Genomic DNA, 14,895 nt, shown 5'->3' on the forward strand with positions numbered 1-14,895 from the left:
GCACGAACCCGCATCCCCTGCATCGGCAGGCGGACTCTTAACCACTGCGCCACCAGGGAGGCCCCACCTGAGCTTTTATACAGTGACCCTTAACTTGGGAGAGAGTAGGGGGAGGAGGTGGGGTGTCATTTGGGTGAGCCACTACCCCAACCATGTGTACCGTTTACTCTGACTGTGGACACCCACCTCTTACCCCACGTCTGTGACTGCAGTTTCGCCAAGCGTCTGCACAAGACCGTGCGGCGCCTGGTGCCCGACTGCGACATCCGCTTCCTCCGCTCTGAGGACGGCAGCGGCAAGGGGGCGGCCATGGTGACAGCCGTTGCCTACCGGCTGGCCGACCAGCACCGAGCCCGCCAGGAGACCCTGGAGCCTCTGAAGCTGAGCCGCCAGCAGCTGCTGCAGGTCAAGAGGAGGCTGAAGGTAGAAATGGAGCGAGGTCTGAGCAAGGAGACTCACACCACTGCCCCCGTCAAGATGCTGCCCACCTACGTGTGTGCCACCCCGGATGGCACAGGTACGCGGCACGGCGGCCACCCAGCTCACCACAGGCTTCCGTCGCTGTGGGAGGGCTCCCTTAGCCTTAGCATCGGGTGTCCAGGCCAGACTGTTGACCATGTTTCTGCAGCGATAGCACTGGGGAATGCTAGTGTTCAGTGGGCTCAGCCAAGGCATTCCTCTGCTAAAACTGAATGGTGATAATAGTGAATACTTAATGAATGCTTACTATGTGTCAAATGCTCCTCTAGGCATTCTACACATATTAGTTCATTTAATTCTTGACTGTTGACAGAGATTAGCAGTTAATTTTGTTTGTTAAGAAGCTATTCCGTTTGGCACAAAACCTAGGCACAGAGAAATTAAGAAACCTGCCCAACTTCACACAGCTCGAAAAATGGCAGAGCTGGGATTCAAATCAGGAATTTTGGTCCCAGGGCTAGCTCTTATAAGGCCAGGGGTTGGCAAACTGAGGCCCATGGGCTAAATATGACCCACGGCCTATTTCTGTAAATAAAGTTTTATTAGTACACAGCCATGCCCATTTGCCTACATGCTGTTTATGGCTGCTTTGCGCTACCATGGCCAAGTTGTAGGGTTGCAGCAGGGACTATGGATCATAAGGCCTCAAATGTTTACTGCCCAGCCCTTTACAGAAAAAGATTGCTGAGCCCTGCTCTAGGTCTTGCAATCTAAGGAATGGAGGTCTTTTCCCAATTCAGAAAAATGATCATTGACCAGGCCAGTGTGGTACATCTGGTACAGGTTCCAGAGCTGGAGACTGGGACTCGGTCCCAGCCCTACCATCTTCTGGCTATGTGGCCCTAAGCACAGCCAGATCTCTCTCCTCTGTAGAGGGGAATGCAATGCCTCCCTCTTAGGGCTGCCTGAGGGTTGCATGGAAACTGTGTGTGACACACGTAGTGCGTTGTGACTATCCTAAAAAGGAGGGTTTTCTCATTCTAGAAAAATGTCCCTTCAGTTTCCTTTAAAGAGTTGGACTCTGTTGTTCCCTCTGTATTCTAGAACCTTATATAAGGTGGCCTTTGATTTAGTACAAGTGGCGTGTCTTTGTATTCTGGAGTATCCTGTAACACCATTTCTCTCCTGTGCTCTGGAGCTCTGGAGCTCATTGTGACTCCTGGGGCCACACAACTTGAATTCATTTGAGAACCACTAAGGAGCCAGCAGGGTTCTGGTCCCGGGGATCTTATTTTCTTTTTCATTAGGTGGAGCTCACAGTCCATCCCCCTGAGGTTGTCCAGGGCCTCCTGGGAGAGCTCCCCGTTAGGGGAAGGCGTTTAGACTGTCACTCTCTCCAGCCCCAACGCACCATCTTCCTGGGCTTATTTTCCAGAGAAAGGTGACTTCCTGGCCTTGGACCTTGGGGGTACCAATTTCCGGGTCCTGCTGGTGCGCGTGCGGAATGGGAAGCGACGTGGAGTGGAGATGCACAACAAGATCTACTCTATCCCGCGGGAGGTCATGCACGGCACAGGGGATGAGGTGAGGCAGGGTGGCGCCTCTGGGAGGGGACCGCAGGAGACACCCACTTCTCACCTGGGAGGACAGTGCTTTCTCTGCTCACCTGTGGTCCTGGGGAGGGCTACATGGGCTAGGGCCCTGGGCTGGCCTTTGCTTAGGTGCGTGCCTGAGCTGGTGTTTCTCCTGGGTGGAGGCCTCGAGCTGGTGCCCAGACCCTGGTGGGGCGGCACGCCCGGGCCCGGGGTCCCCGTCTCAGAGCCCCATTTCTCCTTGCAGCTTTTTGACCACATCGTCCAGTGCATCGCCGACTTCCTTGAGTACATGGGCATGAAGGGTGTGTCCCTGCCTCTGGGTTTCACCTTCTCCTTCCCCTGCCAGCAGAACAGCCTGGACGAGGTAATAGTGCCTTCCTGGAGGGCTCTCCTATGGGCTGTGCTGACTCTGAACCAGCCGGAGTTTCGGGCAGGGGAGAATGCTGAGCTGAGAGGAAGAAAACAAGGGCATGAGTGACCAGTCATGGGGAGGGGCTTGTTGATGGGAATGAGCAAGTCAGAGCTGGTAGAGGTCAAGCAGGTAACAATCCTTGGGATAATGATGATGATGCTAATAATATCAACAACTGACATCTTTACAGCATTTTATGCGAGGTACTCCTAGGCTTCCTGTGTGTGTAATCTCATTTAACCCTTAGAGCAACCATATAAGGTAGGTGTTTGTATACCCGTTTTGCAGAAAGGAAAACAATGTCTGGGGAGATGCCAAATATCTTGCAGGTCCTATAGCTTGGGAGTGGCTAAGCCATGATTTCACTCCGGTTTCCTGACACATGAGTCCATGCTGTCAGTTAGGCTCAGCTGCCCCTGAGGCTCCTGTTTTGGGCTCAGGACATTTCACTCCATCTCCCTTGGCTGCCCTGGCGTTTCTCTAGTGTCACCTTTGCTTTTCATTCCCTGTCAACTTGCCTCGGATGAAGGAAGCAGGTAGTTGAAGAGCTGGTGCTCCCACACATTCTGGACGTGGGTGTGTTGACGTGTAGGAGGGCTGAGTAGGCAATGCCTAGGCTTACTCAGGGCAGATGATCGGTATGTTAGATATCAGAATACTCTTATTTAAGCAGTTGTTTCTCTCTGTCTCGATCGGTGTTCTAGAAGCTTACGTGCTTAGTACAGGTGGACATATGCTGTGGATGGAGTTACCAGGGTACAAAGGACATGGTTCCTGCTATAGGTGCTTACAAACAAACTGGACTGAGGAAGCAAGCTCAGAAAAGCAAGAGCTGCTCTTTGGAATACGGCAGCAGTGGAATGATGAAGCCCTGAGGATGATGTTAATCTGAGCACATACCTGGAAGGCATGAGGAATACTTGGTCAGAAGAATGAGTTGCTGAGGAAGAAAGGCAGGCAGGTCTGGCAGTATGGAGAAAGGCGTGTAGGTGGGAACAGTCATAGGTACAGTGGGCTTGGCCCAGTGGCAGGAAAAGGCCTGTGTTTCCAACAGGGTCCCTGGAACAGCAGGCCTTATGCTTCTCAGTTGAGTTTTGTAAATGCCTCCTACTCCTCCCTTCTGAGAGTTAAATTCACCACGTGCACTAGCACAGGTAAGGTTTTAGGAAGTCCCGCAATAAAAACCCTGCCTAATCCAGTATTTCCCAACAGCTGTTAACGTTTGTCCAGTGTTAGCTAGCCCAGTATTGCTTTTAGCTTTTCCGACTTCTTTGTCTCAACATATTATTCTTTTCAGTGTCAATGCATTGATTTTTAAAGCCTTCACATTTGCATCAGTTTACCAAAAGGACTTATCAAACGTGTATAAATATTTATGTGATATTTAATGAAACATTGCTTATTATAACAGTCAGTAGAAACAAACCAGGTTGCCCAACAGTTGGGAAATAGTTAAATCATGAGTCATTCACGGCCTCATATCAGCAACTACTTTTTTAAAGAAGTTTCAATGATTTGGGAGAACACTGGTGGTAAGACTAAAAAAATATTTTTAAGAAAAGTATAATCTCTATAACATAGAAATATATAAAACATGATGAATAGGAAGATAAAAACATAACATTCCAGTGTATATGCTTCCAGACTTTTCCTACTGAAATATTTTTAACAGACACTATCTTACTTTTCAAATATAGCAACATGTATATATGTTTATATATTTACCTAGTAGCTCCCAAGGCATGTTAACTGTTTCTGTTAGTGCTTGAATTGTAAAATTCCAGGTCATTGTATTGGACTTTATACCATATGTTCTAAGTTTCTGTAAGGAACATGCATTCTGTCTAGAACTGTGAAAACTAAGAACAAACGAAGCAGAAGCCGGGTTTTGTCTGCTGTTCTCTCTGTAAGCTGGATTCTGCTCTGCTGAGATCACCCTGTTGATGGGAAAACCAGCAGGTGCTGAGGTCCAGAGGCCTCGAGCTGCCTGGATTAGCTGGTGGCCACGGGCAGTTCTCCTCAGCTGTTGGGGCCTCTCCATGTCTTATTATTAAGGACCACCTGCAATAATGTAATTTGAACATTTTGTACATTTTGAAAGTGCCAAATACAAAATTTCATCAGAGACGTCAAGCTAATTTGTAGACAAGAAAATCAGGTGGAGATAAGCACATAGTTGTTTGGATGTGGGTGTGTAAACCAGGCCACTGCTGAGATTGTACTTTGTTTTTCCGAATTTCCTGGGATCTGAACACAGCGGGACTTGTGAGACCAAACTCCTGGGCCATGAAATGCCAAGCTGGTTGGTATAAACAACCAAGCAAGTCGTGGAGAAACCATACAAGTGGGTGGATAGTGAGCACACAGCCCACTTATAGGTTCTGACCTCTCAGGAAGGGGGCCTGGGGGTCCTTGATGTTTGTTCCCTGATGGGCTATGGCAGCAAAGAGGGAACGAGGGAACAGGATATGAAACAGTCCCCCATATTGAAAGCCACCATGTATCTGCTCCTGGAGAGCCCTTTGACACAGTGAAGGGTACTTGTTCACTTCGTACTAGAGTCTGAAAATTTAGAGACACAAACCCGCCCCTCTGTACGATGTACAGGACAAACTGCTTTTCCCAGTGAAAGAAACAAGCGTATAGAACTTAGTTCCTTGGCAGGGGCAGTCGTATGGTGCTTATGAGCCCATCCATTGGAATTGGTGGGCCTGGGGGTGAGTCCTCCTCTCTTCCAAGCTGTAGGCCTTGGGCAAGTTACTCCAGAGCTACAGTTACCTGTAAAATGGGCATGATAATGATAAACATTTCACAAAAGTGCTGTGAGGATTAAACGTTGTAACACATGGGTTGTGCCTAGCCCAGTACCTGTTGCACAGTAGGCACTCTTAGTAGGTGAAACAGGTTTAGAATAGTTTGTGGGTGAGATGATAGGTTTTTAAAGGACATCTGTATAACCTGTGAGGTTGTGAACTAGAAAATGACCCAGGAGCCCTTCTCTGATATCCACATCCCTGCCCATGTGTGATTTTCAGAGCATCCTCCTCAAGTGGACTAAAGGCTTCAAGGCATCTGGCTGCGAGGGTGAGGACGTGGTCACGCTGCTGAAGGAAGCCATCCACCGGCGAGAGGTGGGAGAGGCGTGCCGTGAGGCCCGAGTGATCTGTGTGCTCAGAGCTGGGGGAAGGGTTAAGTGCAGTTGTGTTGGTCAGAGGGAGAGTTAACTTAGTCCTTCAGCAGCTGCTGAGTGTACACTGTGTGTCAAGCCCTGCTCTTGGCAACTGGGGATTCAGGAACGCCCACAGAAAGCTCTTGTTATATAAACAATCGCATGAGCTAATGTCAGGTGCTCCTGAGCTATGAAGGAGGATGAAGCTGGGTGGGGACAGGGTGAGTGGGCTGGGGAAGGACAGTCTTAGCATAACCAGGGAAGGTCTCTGAAGAGGTGAGATTGGAGCAGAGAAAATGAGCCCTGCCTTACACGTTCTAGATACATTGAAATCTCCCTTGCAAGGGTCTGAAGGGAGAATATTGTGGTTCATTTGTGGATCGGGATCTGCTCTTGCTCTCAGGAGTTTGACCTGGATGTGGTTGCTGTGGTGAATGACACGGTTGGGACTATGATGACCTGTGGCTATGAAGACCCTCACTGTGAAGTTGGCCTCATTGTTGGTAAGGACTCGGGCTGTCCTTCCTGCGTGGGGACACACAGCCTAGGGTGGGAGGGCGGAAAGTGCAGAGTGAGGCCCTGGCGGACGTCTCTTGATTGGCAGGCACGGGCAGCAACGCCTGCTACATGGAGGAGATGCGGAATGTGGAGCTGGTGGAAGGGGATGAGGGGAGGATGTGTGTCAACATGGAGTGGGGGGCCTTCGGGGACAACGGATGCCTCGAGGACCTCCGCACAGAATTCGATGCAGCTGTGGATGAACTTTCCCTCAACCCTGGCAAACAGAGGTAGGCACCCGACTGCATGTAGGCCCTGGTATGTTCATCTCAGAGCTGAACAGTGACGAGTGATCTGGTCCTCCACAACAGCAAATCCCGGGACACCCATTCTCTTGAGATGTTAATAGAAGAGATGTCTTTGGAAAGGGCTTCTTGTCAAATACATCTGGAAAGTTCTGGGTTAAGTCCTTTTCCCCCTGCTGGACTGTGAGGTTCTTGAAGTCCAGCTGGGAAAACAAATCACAACAGTTATGTTGCAAGGAGAATTTCATAGGGAACTGGTCACACAGGTTTTAGAGGGATGAAAGGACAAAAGGGATGCTGAGGAGCAGTTAGTACAGGTAGCAATCCGCTCCTACCCTGAGGACTAGGAGAACAGGTGGGAGAGAGTATTAAAAGCTAGATCTGGAACTTGAGGAAAAACAGACAGTTGAACCACCTGCTGCCTTCAGGGTGAAGAAGCATTGCTGGGGTGAGGCAGATAGGAATAGGGAGCAATAGCAGGAAACACCTTTCTCCTCCACCCATCCAGTATACAGCACCCTCTACGGTCACACTGGACAAGGGGGTAGCCCCAGCGTCACAAAGCCCCTGGTACAGTGGGATCCCATTAGGAAGAGGTTGAACATAGTGTTTCCTAACTAGATTAATCAGGGACAATACTTCTGCAGAATATACTTTGCAAAATATTTGTTTATAGTAGAGGTCACAGGCTAAAATGCCTCCAGGAGCCAGGCAGGCAACATTAATGAAAGAAACAGGCTGGAGTAAGACAAGATTGAATGATGATGGGGTTTTGGTTGAAACCGAGAACACTGAGTTTTTAAAGGCGCGAGGTGGAGCCAGAAGACCCTCACGCCACTGAGTAGTCATGTTTCGTCCTAGTGGCCGGAACAGGGGTCTCCAGCTGGCACTAGTTACTTGAGCAATAAGTGACTAGGCTGAAGAGGAGGCATGCTAAATTCTCAGCAACGCAGGGGATTAAGACAGCATCTTACCCTTCTGGAAGTGTGGTGGGGTTTGGGTGTGGGTTCCTTCTTGAGGAGTTGGGAATAAGCCTTGGAAGGGAAATGAAACCATAAAACGGGGTCAATCTCAGGGAACCCCTTGGGCCTCAGGACACGTTTTACCGAAGGCTATGAGTCAGTATGTGTGGATGCCAGGAATCCTGCCTCAGTGAGTCAAATAGCATTTCCTCCCCATGAAGGGGAACCTGTATGCCCTCTACCTTCTAATGCGATGGGGGTGACGGAGCTGGTGTGTCTCAGCACATCCCGCCATCTTCCTTCTTAACCTCCATGAACATTACCTGCATTGCAGGTTCGAGAAAATGATCAGCGGCATGTACTTGGGCGAAATTGTGCGTAACATCCTCATCGATTTCACCAAGCATGGGCTGCTCTTCCGTGGCCGCATCTCGGAGCGGCTCAAGACACGGGGAATCTTTGAAACCAAGTTCCTGTCTCAGATTGAGAGGTGAGAATTTAGGACCTGGAATAGGATAGACTGTATATTCCCCTTTTCATGGACAGACAAGCTGGGATTTGCACAGTTCAAGTAAGATCAGGGTGTGGCTTACATAAAGGTCAGTTTAGTAGCTCACATGTTTGTATCTATATAGTGTTGTTTTCAAGTACGTTATGAACTGTTGGCATTTTAAGGGAAAATATATAATATTCTCATGAAAAATCATGGTAAGCTGGATGAGCCTGTGCAAAGAAGTATTGCTGGGTTTTAGACCAATTTCAAAGGTAGAAAGAAATATAGCTGCTCATAGAACGTAAATTGGAATGCACGGAGGAAGGTAACCCACTAAAGCACTTATGCTTGGCAAAAGGGTTCTTCTTAAGTGCTGGCTGCAGTAATAAGGCAACCAGGATTGGGTGAGGTTGGCATGTCAGGCAATGCAGAAACATGCCTTGTGGCGGCTCATTAAAGCAAAACCTTCTTCCTCCAGTCTAATGGTGGAGAAGTCTGCTCCAAATTAGAATACTGAATTTCAGAGCCTTTTAAAAATTAATGCTGTGTCATTATTACTCTCATGCGTATAGGAAAACAGGAACTGGTTGGCGTACATGAGTGGGGCCCTAGGGCATCTGCACCAGTGAATAGAATATTGTTCTAGTTTGCATGTCTGTTTATTTTCTTCTTATAATTTTATTTATCTTTGTTTCATAAATAGTGCACAAGTAGATTTCAGACAACCCAGAGTGGGGGAGTAGGAATAGAACAGGCATTTAATGTTGGTGGGTGATGCTTGTCCTGCTGACCTGTGAACAATGAGAGACTGGACAGGAAAGGGCTTTGAAACTGCACACCGTCGCATATGAGCATCATCACTGTCTTTACTGTCAATATTTCCAAATAAGTGGAATACATGGACAGTGAATTTCCTTTTGTTTTGAGTGTCAGTTTTGTAGCAGCAGTGCCCTACCTTGCCTGGGCAAAGTGGCATAAGGAGCTGTTTCTTCGTGTTCTCTCTGTGAGGGTCAGTGAGATGAGCACTAGTTCCTGAACTGAGTTTAAGAACGGAACCACCTCTCAGGGGCAGTGGCTTTTACCCCCAGCTCTCGGAAGGCCAGGTCCCCCAGAACCACTTCTGATGAAGGAGCCAGGCCCCGGAGAGGCAGGCCACCAGGCCCCCTAGGTATGTGACTGACCACTCACTCTCTCCTCCTGGCCCAGTGACTGCCTGGCCCTGCTGCAGGTCCGCGCCATCCTGCACCACCTAGGGCTCGAGAGCACCTGTGATGACAGTATCATTGTCAAGGAGGTGTGCACTGTGGTGGCGCGGCGGGCAGCCCAGCTCTGTGGTGCAGGCATGGCCGCCGTGGTGGACAAAATACGAGAGAACCGTGGGCTGGACACCCTCAAAGTGACAGTGGGCGTGGACGGGACCCTCTACAAGCTACACCCTCAGTGAGTGCCTGATCTCCACTCTTCCTGCCCATCTTTCGCCCTCTTTCTCACCATTCTTTCCTTTCTCTCTCTCTCTTTATTTTATGGCAAATTAGCAGACATTCCAAAGAGTGTATATAATATATATATATATATATTATAGTTTAAAGATTAATAACTAGAAGTAGGTCTGTGTTTTACCACCCAGCTAGGAAGCCCCCTGTGAGCCCCTCCCAACTGCACACTTCAGTCCCCCCTACCATGAGTGAGCGCTGGGGTGATTAAGTCTATGGCTTCCTTTTCCCCCTCCATATATCTACCTATGCATCTACATTGTTTAGTTTTACTTAATTTTGAACTTACCATACGACATCTTTTCTTTTGTGACTGACTTTTCTCACACCACATTTATGGTTTTGAGATGCATCCACACTGAAGTCTGCAATCATAGTTAATTCATTTTCAAGGCTGTATAGCATACCTTTGAATGACTATACTATAATTTATTCTAATGATGAATATTTGGGTTATTTCTAGGTTTTGACTATTATAAGCAGTGCTCCTGTCAACATTCTAGTAAATGTATGCTGGAACTCTGGATCAAGATTTTTTTCTACAGTCTAGGGTAGGGGTTGGCAGATTATAGCTACAAGCGTTTTTGTAACTAAAGTTTTACTGGAATACAGCCACACCCACTTGTTTATGTGTTGTCTGTGGCTGCTTTTGGCTCTAACAGCAGACCATATGACCTACAGAGCTCAAAATACCTATCGTCTGGCCCTCTGTAGAAGAAGTTTTCCACCCCCACCTGTGGTATGGAAGTACTGAATTCCCTTTTTTTTTTTTTACTCTTTTTCCTGTCTTTCTCCATCTCTTCTCCCTTTTCTCCTCTCATCACTATTTCTCTTCTCCTTTCTTCCCTCACTTGCATATGTTGAATAAATTGTTTTAAAATTAAGAAGTGCCTCAGTCCCTCTCCCCTAGAAGCTCTTCAACTAAAAGTTAAAAGAATAGAGCTGTGCCCCTTGCCTGGACATGAGGTAGGATGGAGAGACTCATCGATTGAATTGTCACCATGATTGTTTCAGGGAGCTGAGAAACTTGCCCAGGGTCTACACAGTTAGTGAAAAGACTGGACCTTGAGAAGTTCCAAGTTTCTCTTGTTGATGATCAGTGTCATTGTGAAAATAGGAACCTCAGTCCCAAGTGAGGGTCGGAAGGGGGCCAGAAGTCCAGCCACCAGCACTGGGGCTTGGTGTTAGGAGCCTCTGTCCTCAGCTCTGCAGATGGGGAGGAGCAACTTGTCCCTGCTACGGTGGGGAGATGATGACAAACTGTCTCTTTCTCTAGTTCCATATCAGGAAGAATCTGTGATTTCTGTCATCTTTCAACACACCCTCCTAAGTCTGCTCCTTTTGCCTTTAATGACATTTTGGGTTAGATATGAGTCTGATGTGAGTTAATACCTCTGGAAAATAGAATATCACACACGTGGCGCTTCATCCTTCCCTCCAGAGTTGATGAACAGGTTATATATACACCTCTGCAAGGTATGCTTGTGGAGTCCACGACTGCTGAACTTCTCTTTCACTGCTTAGTTTTAAGAACACAGCTTGCCAGAATCTCAGACTTTGGTCCTAGAGTTGAATCTTAGCTTCCCACTTGCCCACTGTGACATAGAATTTGGGCACGTTGCTAGTCTCTCCAAGCTTCAGTTTTCTGAAACACAATACATAGTGTTTAGTACATGGTAGCTGTCATCCTCTTTCCCATCTGAATTATTCCTGGGTTTCCAGCATCACTTCTTAGGGTCCCATCTCTGAGGACACAAATCAATTATGCCTAAGATATTTTTTTCTGTCTTCTTCCCAACTTTTCTAGCTTTGCCAAAGTCATGCATGAGACGGTGAAGGACTTGGCTCCAAAATGTGATGTGTCCTTCCTGGAGTCGGAGGATGGCAGCGGGAAGGGGGCGGCTCTCATCACTGCTGTGGCCTGTCGCATCCGAGAGGCTGGACAGCGGTAGAGCCCCTGAAATTGGAAGGACTTCCTCTGGTTTCCCTTCTTTCCTGCTTTAAATTATAAGTTGATCCCCTTGTGTCAGAGACAGACCCCTTGGCTTTTCCTTGGCAGAGAGGACATTATTGGACGGGGTTTTGTCTCTGTCTACTCACTGTAGAGTTTGGTACCCAAGGCTTAGCCCTCCTGAGATAAATACAATTTGAAGTAAGGATTTGTTCACACTTGTCACAACAATCACCATTGGTTCTCTTAAAACTTGAAAAAAAATTTAACCTTTAGTAATCCCCCTGGCCAAATTCCATGTCCCTGTATAATCCTACAGGGTGGGGACACTAATGAAAAAATATGGTTGCTTCACCTTGGAGCCTGAACATGACATTTCTAGGTGGAGAGCATCCCCCAGCATGGAAGTTGATGCTATTTCTCCTCTCAGAGATCTGAGAGGTCTCCACTGACTTGAGCCTGATTCTCCCATAGGCAGGGAGGAGGGGCGGCAATGGAGGGGAAACCCATGGATAGCCATGTGGCAGCCCCTCCTCAACCTCATCTTTAGGCGTTTGCCTAGTGGGTTCCAGTGGATGCTGTTCCTGGAATCAAAGCATCCTGAGTCCGAGCAAGCAAAACCAAAGCCAAGAGTCCTGTGAGTGGGCTTGTTGTCACGTCTCCTTGTGGGTTCACAAGTCATCCATAAGCAGTGGACCTTTGGGGGAGGGAAGACTTTTTGTTCTGTTTAACAATTTTTTCCTGCAGAAGTGGAAACACTGTATTTTTGTTTTAATTTATATTTGAAATGTATTTACTTCCTGAAGTACATCCGCTCCTTCATTTTGACACTGTACGTAACGATCGGTTGTATGTAACGTATTTATATGTTAATTTGTTAAGTCTGTAAATACACAGGGTCTCATTAGTAGACCAGTGTAGTTAAAGGATGGGAGATGAAGACACTGACTGGTTACTAGAAATACCTCATTCATCTGCAGGAAGAGAAGGAACGCCTCTTTAGGGTGAGCGAATGGCCAAGCAGCTCCTTGCAAGCTCCTTTCCCTGCAGACTCAGAAACTTGGAAGGTGGCTGGGGACAGCGTGAAGGAGGCTGGGGCTATGGATTGAAGAAACCACAGAAACTGGCTGCTCAATCTAGGGACTTTCCTGGAGCCATATTACATGAGATGTTAACAAAGGAAACAGGAATCATTTCAAATAGACTCTGCTTAGAAATCTCCATTCTTAGGGCAGTTATTAGTATTTTAAACCTCTCTAACAAGAAAAACGAAGCCACCAAAAACATTTAAAAAATTGTCTAATTGTTGATAGCAAACCAAACCAAAACAAACAATCAAACAAACGAAACTTCAGGGACAGCGCTTTTGGTGGATTTGTGCCCTCCTAGCAAACTTCGCCTTCAGTTTGTTTTGTAAATGTTCTACGAGAGGTGTTGTCCACAGACTTCCTTACGCTGAGCTGTTTTGGCAAGAAGTGTTTATTTCAAACTGCTTGGTGCGGGGTTGGGGCCGTGGTGGGGGGAAACATAAAACCTTCCTTACCCTGCTGTTTAGAGTACAGTTAATTCTGAATCTGAAAGCCCACTTCTGCCCTAAAATGATCGCACCCCCACACGTTAAACCTGAATACTTCATAATAAAGAGGGGATGACCTTTTAACAATGTTGAGTAGGATACGAGGATCAAAACAGAAAAATGGAAAGACACGACTCAATAGCACCCAATTTTTGCACATTTATCAAACTTGTACCGGAACAGTGTCTAGATTTGTGTTTCATTAAAGGATGCTCAAGAAATAGAAATGAACCTTAACTTTTCAACTTGAAAATTAGGCACCATCTATGAAATTGCACATTTTTAAAAGGTAGAGCTGTGTGTGTGGCTATTTAAGATGTGTTGTTGGTTTCCAAAAAGGAAAGCTGGAAAATGCAGTTTGAATGTTTGTGTTCCCACAGTTAGGTGACAGTTCCTTGCTGACGCTGCTTTGCCCACGTAAATACATTGACTCTCAGTCTTTGACTGGGATGTGCTCAATAGCAGATCATCTCAAATCCTTGAGCCCTCTGTCTAGTGAAGATGTTGTCATGTACAATAAAGAACTAGTTGAATTAACTGTGTGATGTTAACTATTAATAAATTTTAACATTTTTCAAAATATTCAGTGTGTGATTCATGAGCATTTTTCAAGAGTGCAGTCACCTTTTGAGGATATTAGTACTTCCTGGCCCATCTGAGTAGCTGATGAGTGTTTTGATTTTGACTATATGTGCTTGACAGGCATGTAGCTAACTCTTGGCCTTGACCCCAGATATTTCTCACTCCAGAAACACAGTCCCAATGGAACGGGAAGGTAGATGACTTTCCCTAGGCCGTCTTTGAGCCCCTAGATTTCAAGCACCACTGAAGAACCATGGCTGGCCCAGCAGTCTACTGTTTAAACAGTTTGGCTGAGATGTAGCAGAACCCTCAGGGACTCTGGGTAGTCTCTGTGTAGGCATATGTGATTCACATTCAGGATATAAAGCCCTTATATGAACATCTAAAAAGCACTTGCCTCTGTCCTATCCTTACGGTCTTTCAAACCTTCTCCCTAATAAGCAGAATACAAACCTAGGAAATAAACTTCTCACAGGTTCCTGGTGATGCCCACTGACTTTGACATGGCCCTGTTTGACAATAACTGAAGGGAGAGGCAGATCAAGGCTAACAGAGTGCTAGAGATAGCCAGCGCACAAAACTCAACCTAGCTGGTGATAAAGGAAAAGGAATTTAAATTAGACCCTATTTTTCTGAATTCACATTAGTGAGATTATAGGAGCATTCTCATATACTATTGGTGGAAATGCAAGGTATAATTATTTAGGAGGGAAATAGGCAATATCCACCAAAAATAGTCAATATCCATGTTTTGTGTACTTTTCTAGAAATTTGTGCAGAGGAAGTACACATAGTTGGAGACCAAGATTTAGCTTTAAGCGTACTGGCGACTGTATAACTTAAAATAACAAAATAGGGGAACTCCATACTGTGGGTCTGCCTACCTTGTACCAGGGTCCGGTCAGGAAGACAATCTACTCCAGTTATTTCGAACAGATTTTAACACAAGGACTTGGTTATGCAGGTGATAGGAGAGCTGAGAAGTCCCACAGTATAGAGAAGCAACCCAGAGATTAGCAACATCAAAAAAACCCCACTTCTGTCCCAACGGCTGGGCCAGATTCCGAAAGCTGGAACCACAGAGCTGGAGTGGGAGGTGGTTAGAAATACCCTGGCTTCTCCCTCCCACCCTCCAGTTTTCTGCAGTGTCTCCCGTTGGCTTACCCTACCTGAGAGGCAGAGTGGAGCAGGGGAGGGTGGGACCTGGAGCTAAATAATAAGTGAGGGGCATGTACCCTGGAAAACCATTACAGTGTTACTGAAGGATATTTGGTATCAGAAAATGTTGACAGGATGCTGAAAGTATGTTACGAAACAATATGGGGCCTTAGCCCCATTCCTCAGCAGCTCTCCCTCAGATTTCCCCACCTCTGTGACTTGGACACCCCTGTGGGGCTCTGGAGCAGGCCACTCTGCTGGACCTGCCAGCTTCAGCTGCC

The 14,895-nt window shown here is 46.9% G+C and overlaps 1 protein-coding gene across 2 annotated transcripts in view; it reads left to right on the forward strand.

Annotated features, from left to right (window-relative positions):
- HK2 (hexokinase 2) overlaps positions 1–13,456 on the forward strand; it is a 62,646-nt gene extending 49,190 nt beyond the window's left edge. For both annotated transcript variants that reach the window (XM_060116812.1, XM_060116813.1), the window contains 9 exons: positions 213–517; positions 1,856–2,004; positions 2,260–2,379; positions 5,463–5,558; positions 6,000–6,099; positions 6,201–6,384; positions 7,696–7,851; positions 9,061–9,294; positions 11,155–13,456. In XM_060116812.1, coding sequence (XP_059972795.1) covers positions 213–517; positions 1,856–2,004; positions 2,260–2,379; positions 5,463–5,558; positions 6,000–6,099; positions 6,201–6,384; positions 7,696–7,851; positions 9,061–9,294; positions 11,155–11,299 — 1,489 coding nt within the window. In that variant the 3' untranslated portion in view covers positions 11,300–13,456. The remainder of the gene's footprint in view (positions 1–212; positions 518–1,855; positions 2,005–2,259; positions 2,380–5,462; positions 5,559–5,999; positions 6,100–6,200; positions 6,385–7,695; positions 7,852–9,060; positions 9,295–11,154) is intronic.
- The last annotated feature ends 1,439 nt before the right edge of the window (positions 13,457–14,895 follow it).

The sequence above is a fragment of the Mesoplodon densirostris genome, chromosome 14, assembly GCF_025265405.1.
Source record: "Mesoplodon densirostris isolate mMesDen1 chromosome 14, mMesDen1 primary haplotype, whole genome shotgun sequence".
Lineage (NCBI taxonomy): Eukaryota > Metazoa > Chordata > Mammalia > Artiodactyla > Ziphiidae > Mesoplodon > Mesoplodon densirostris.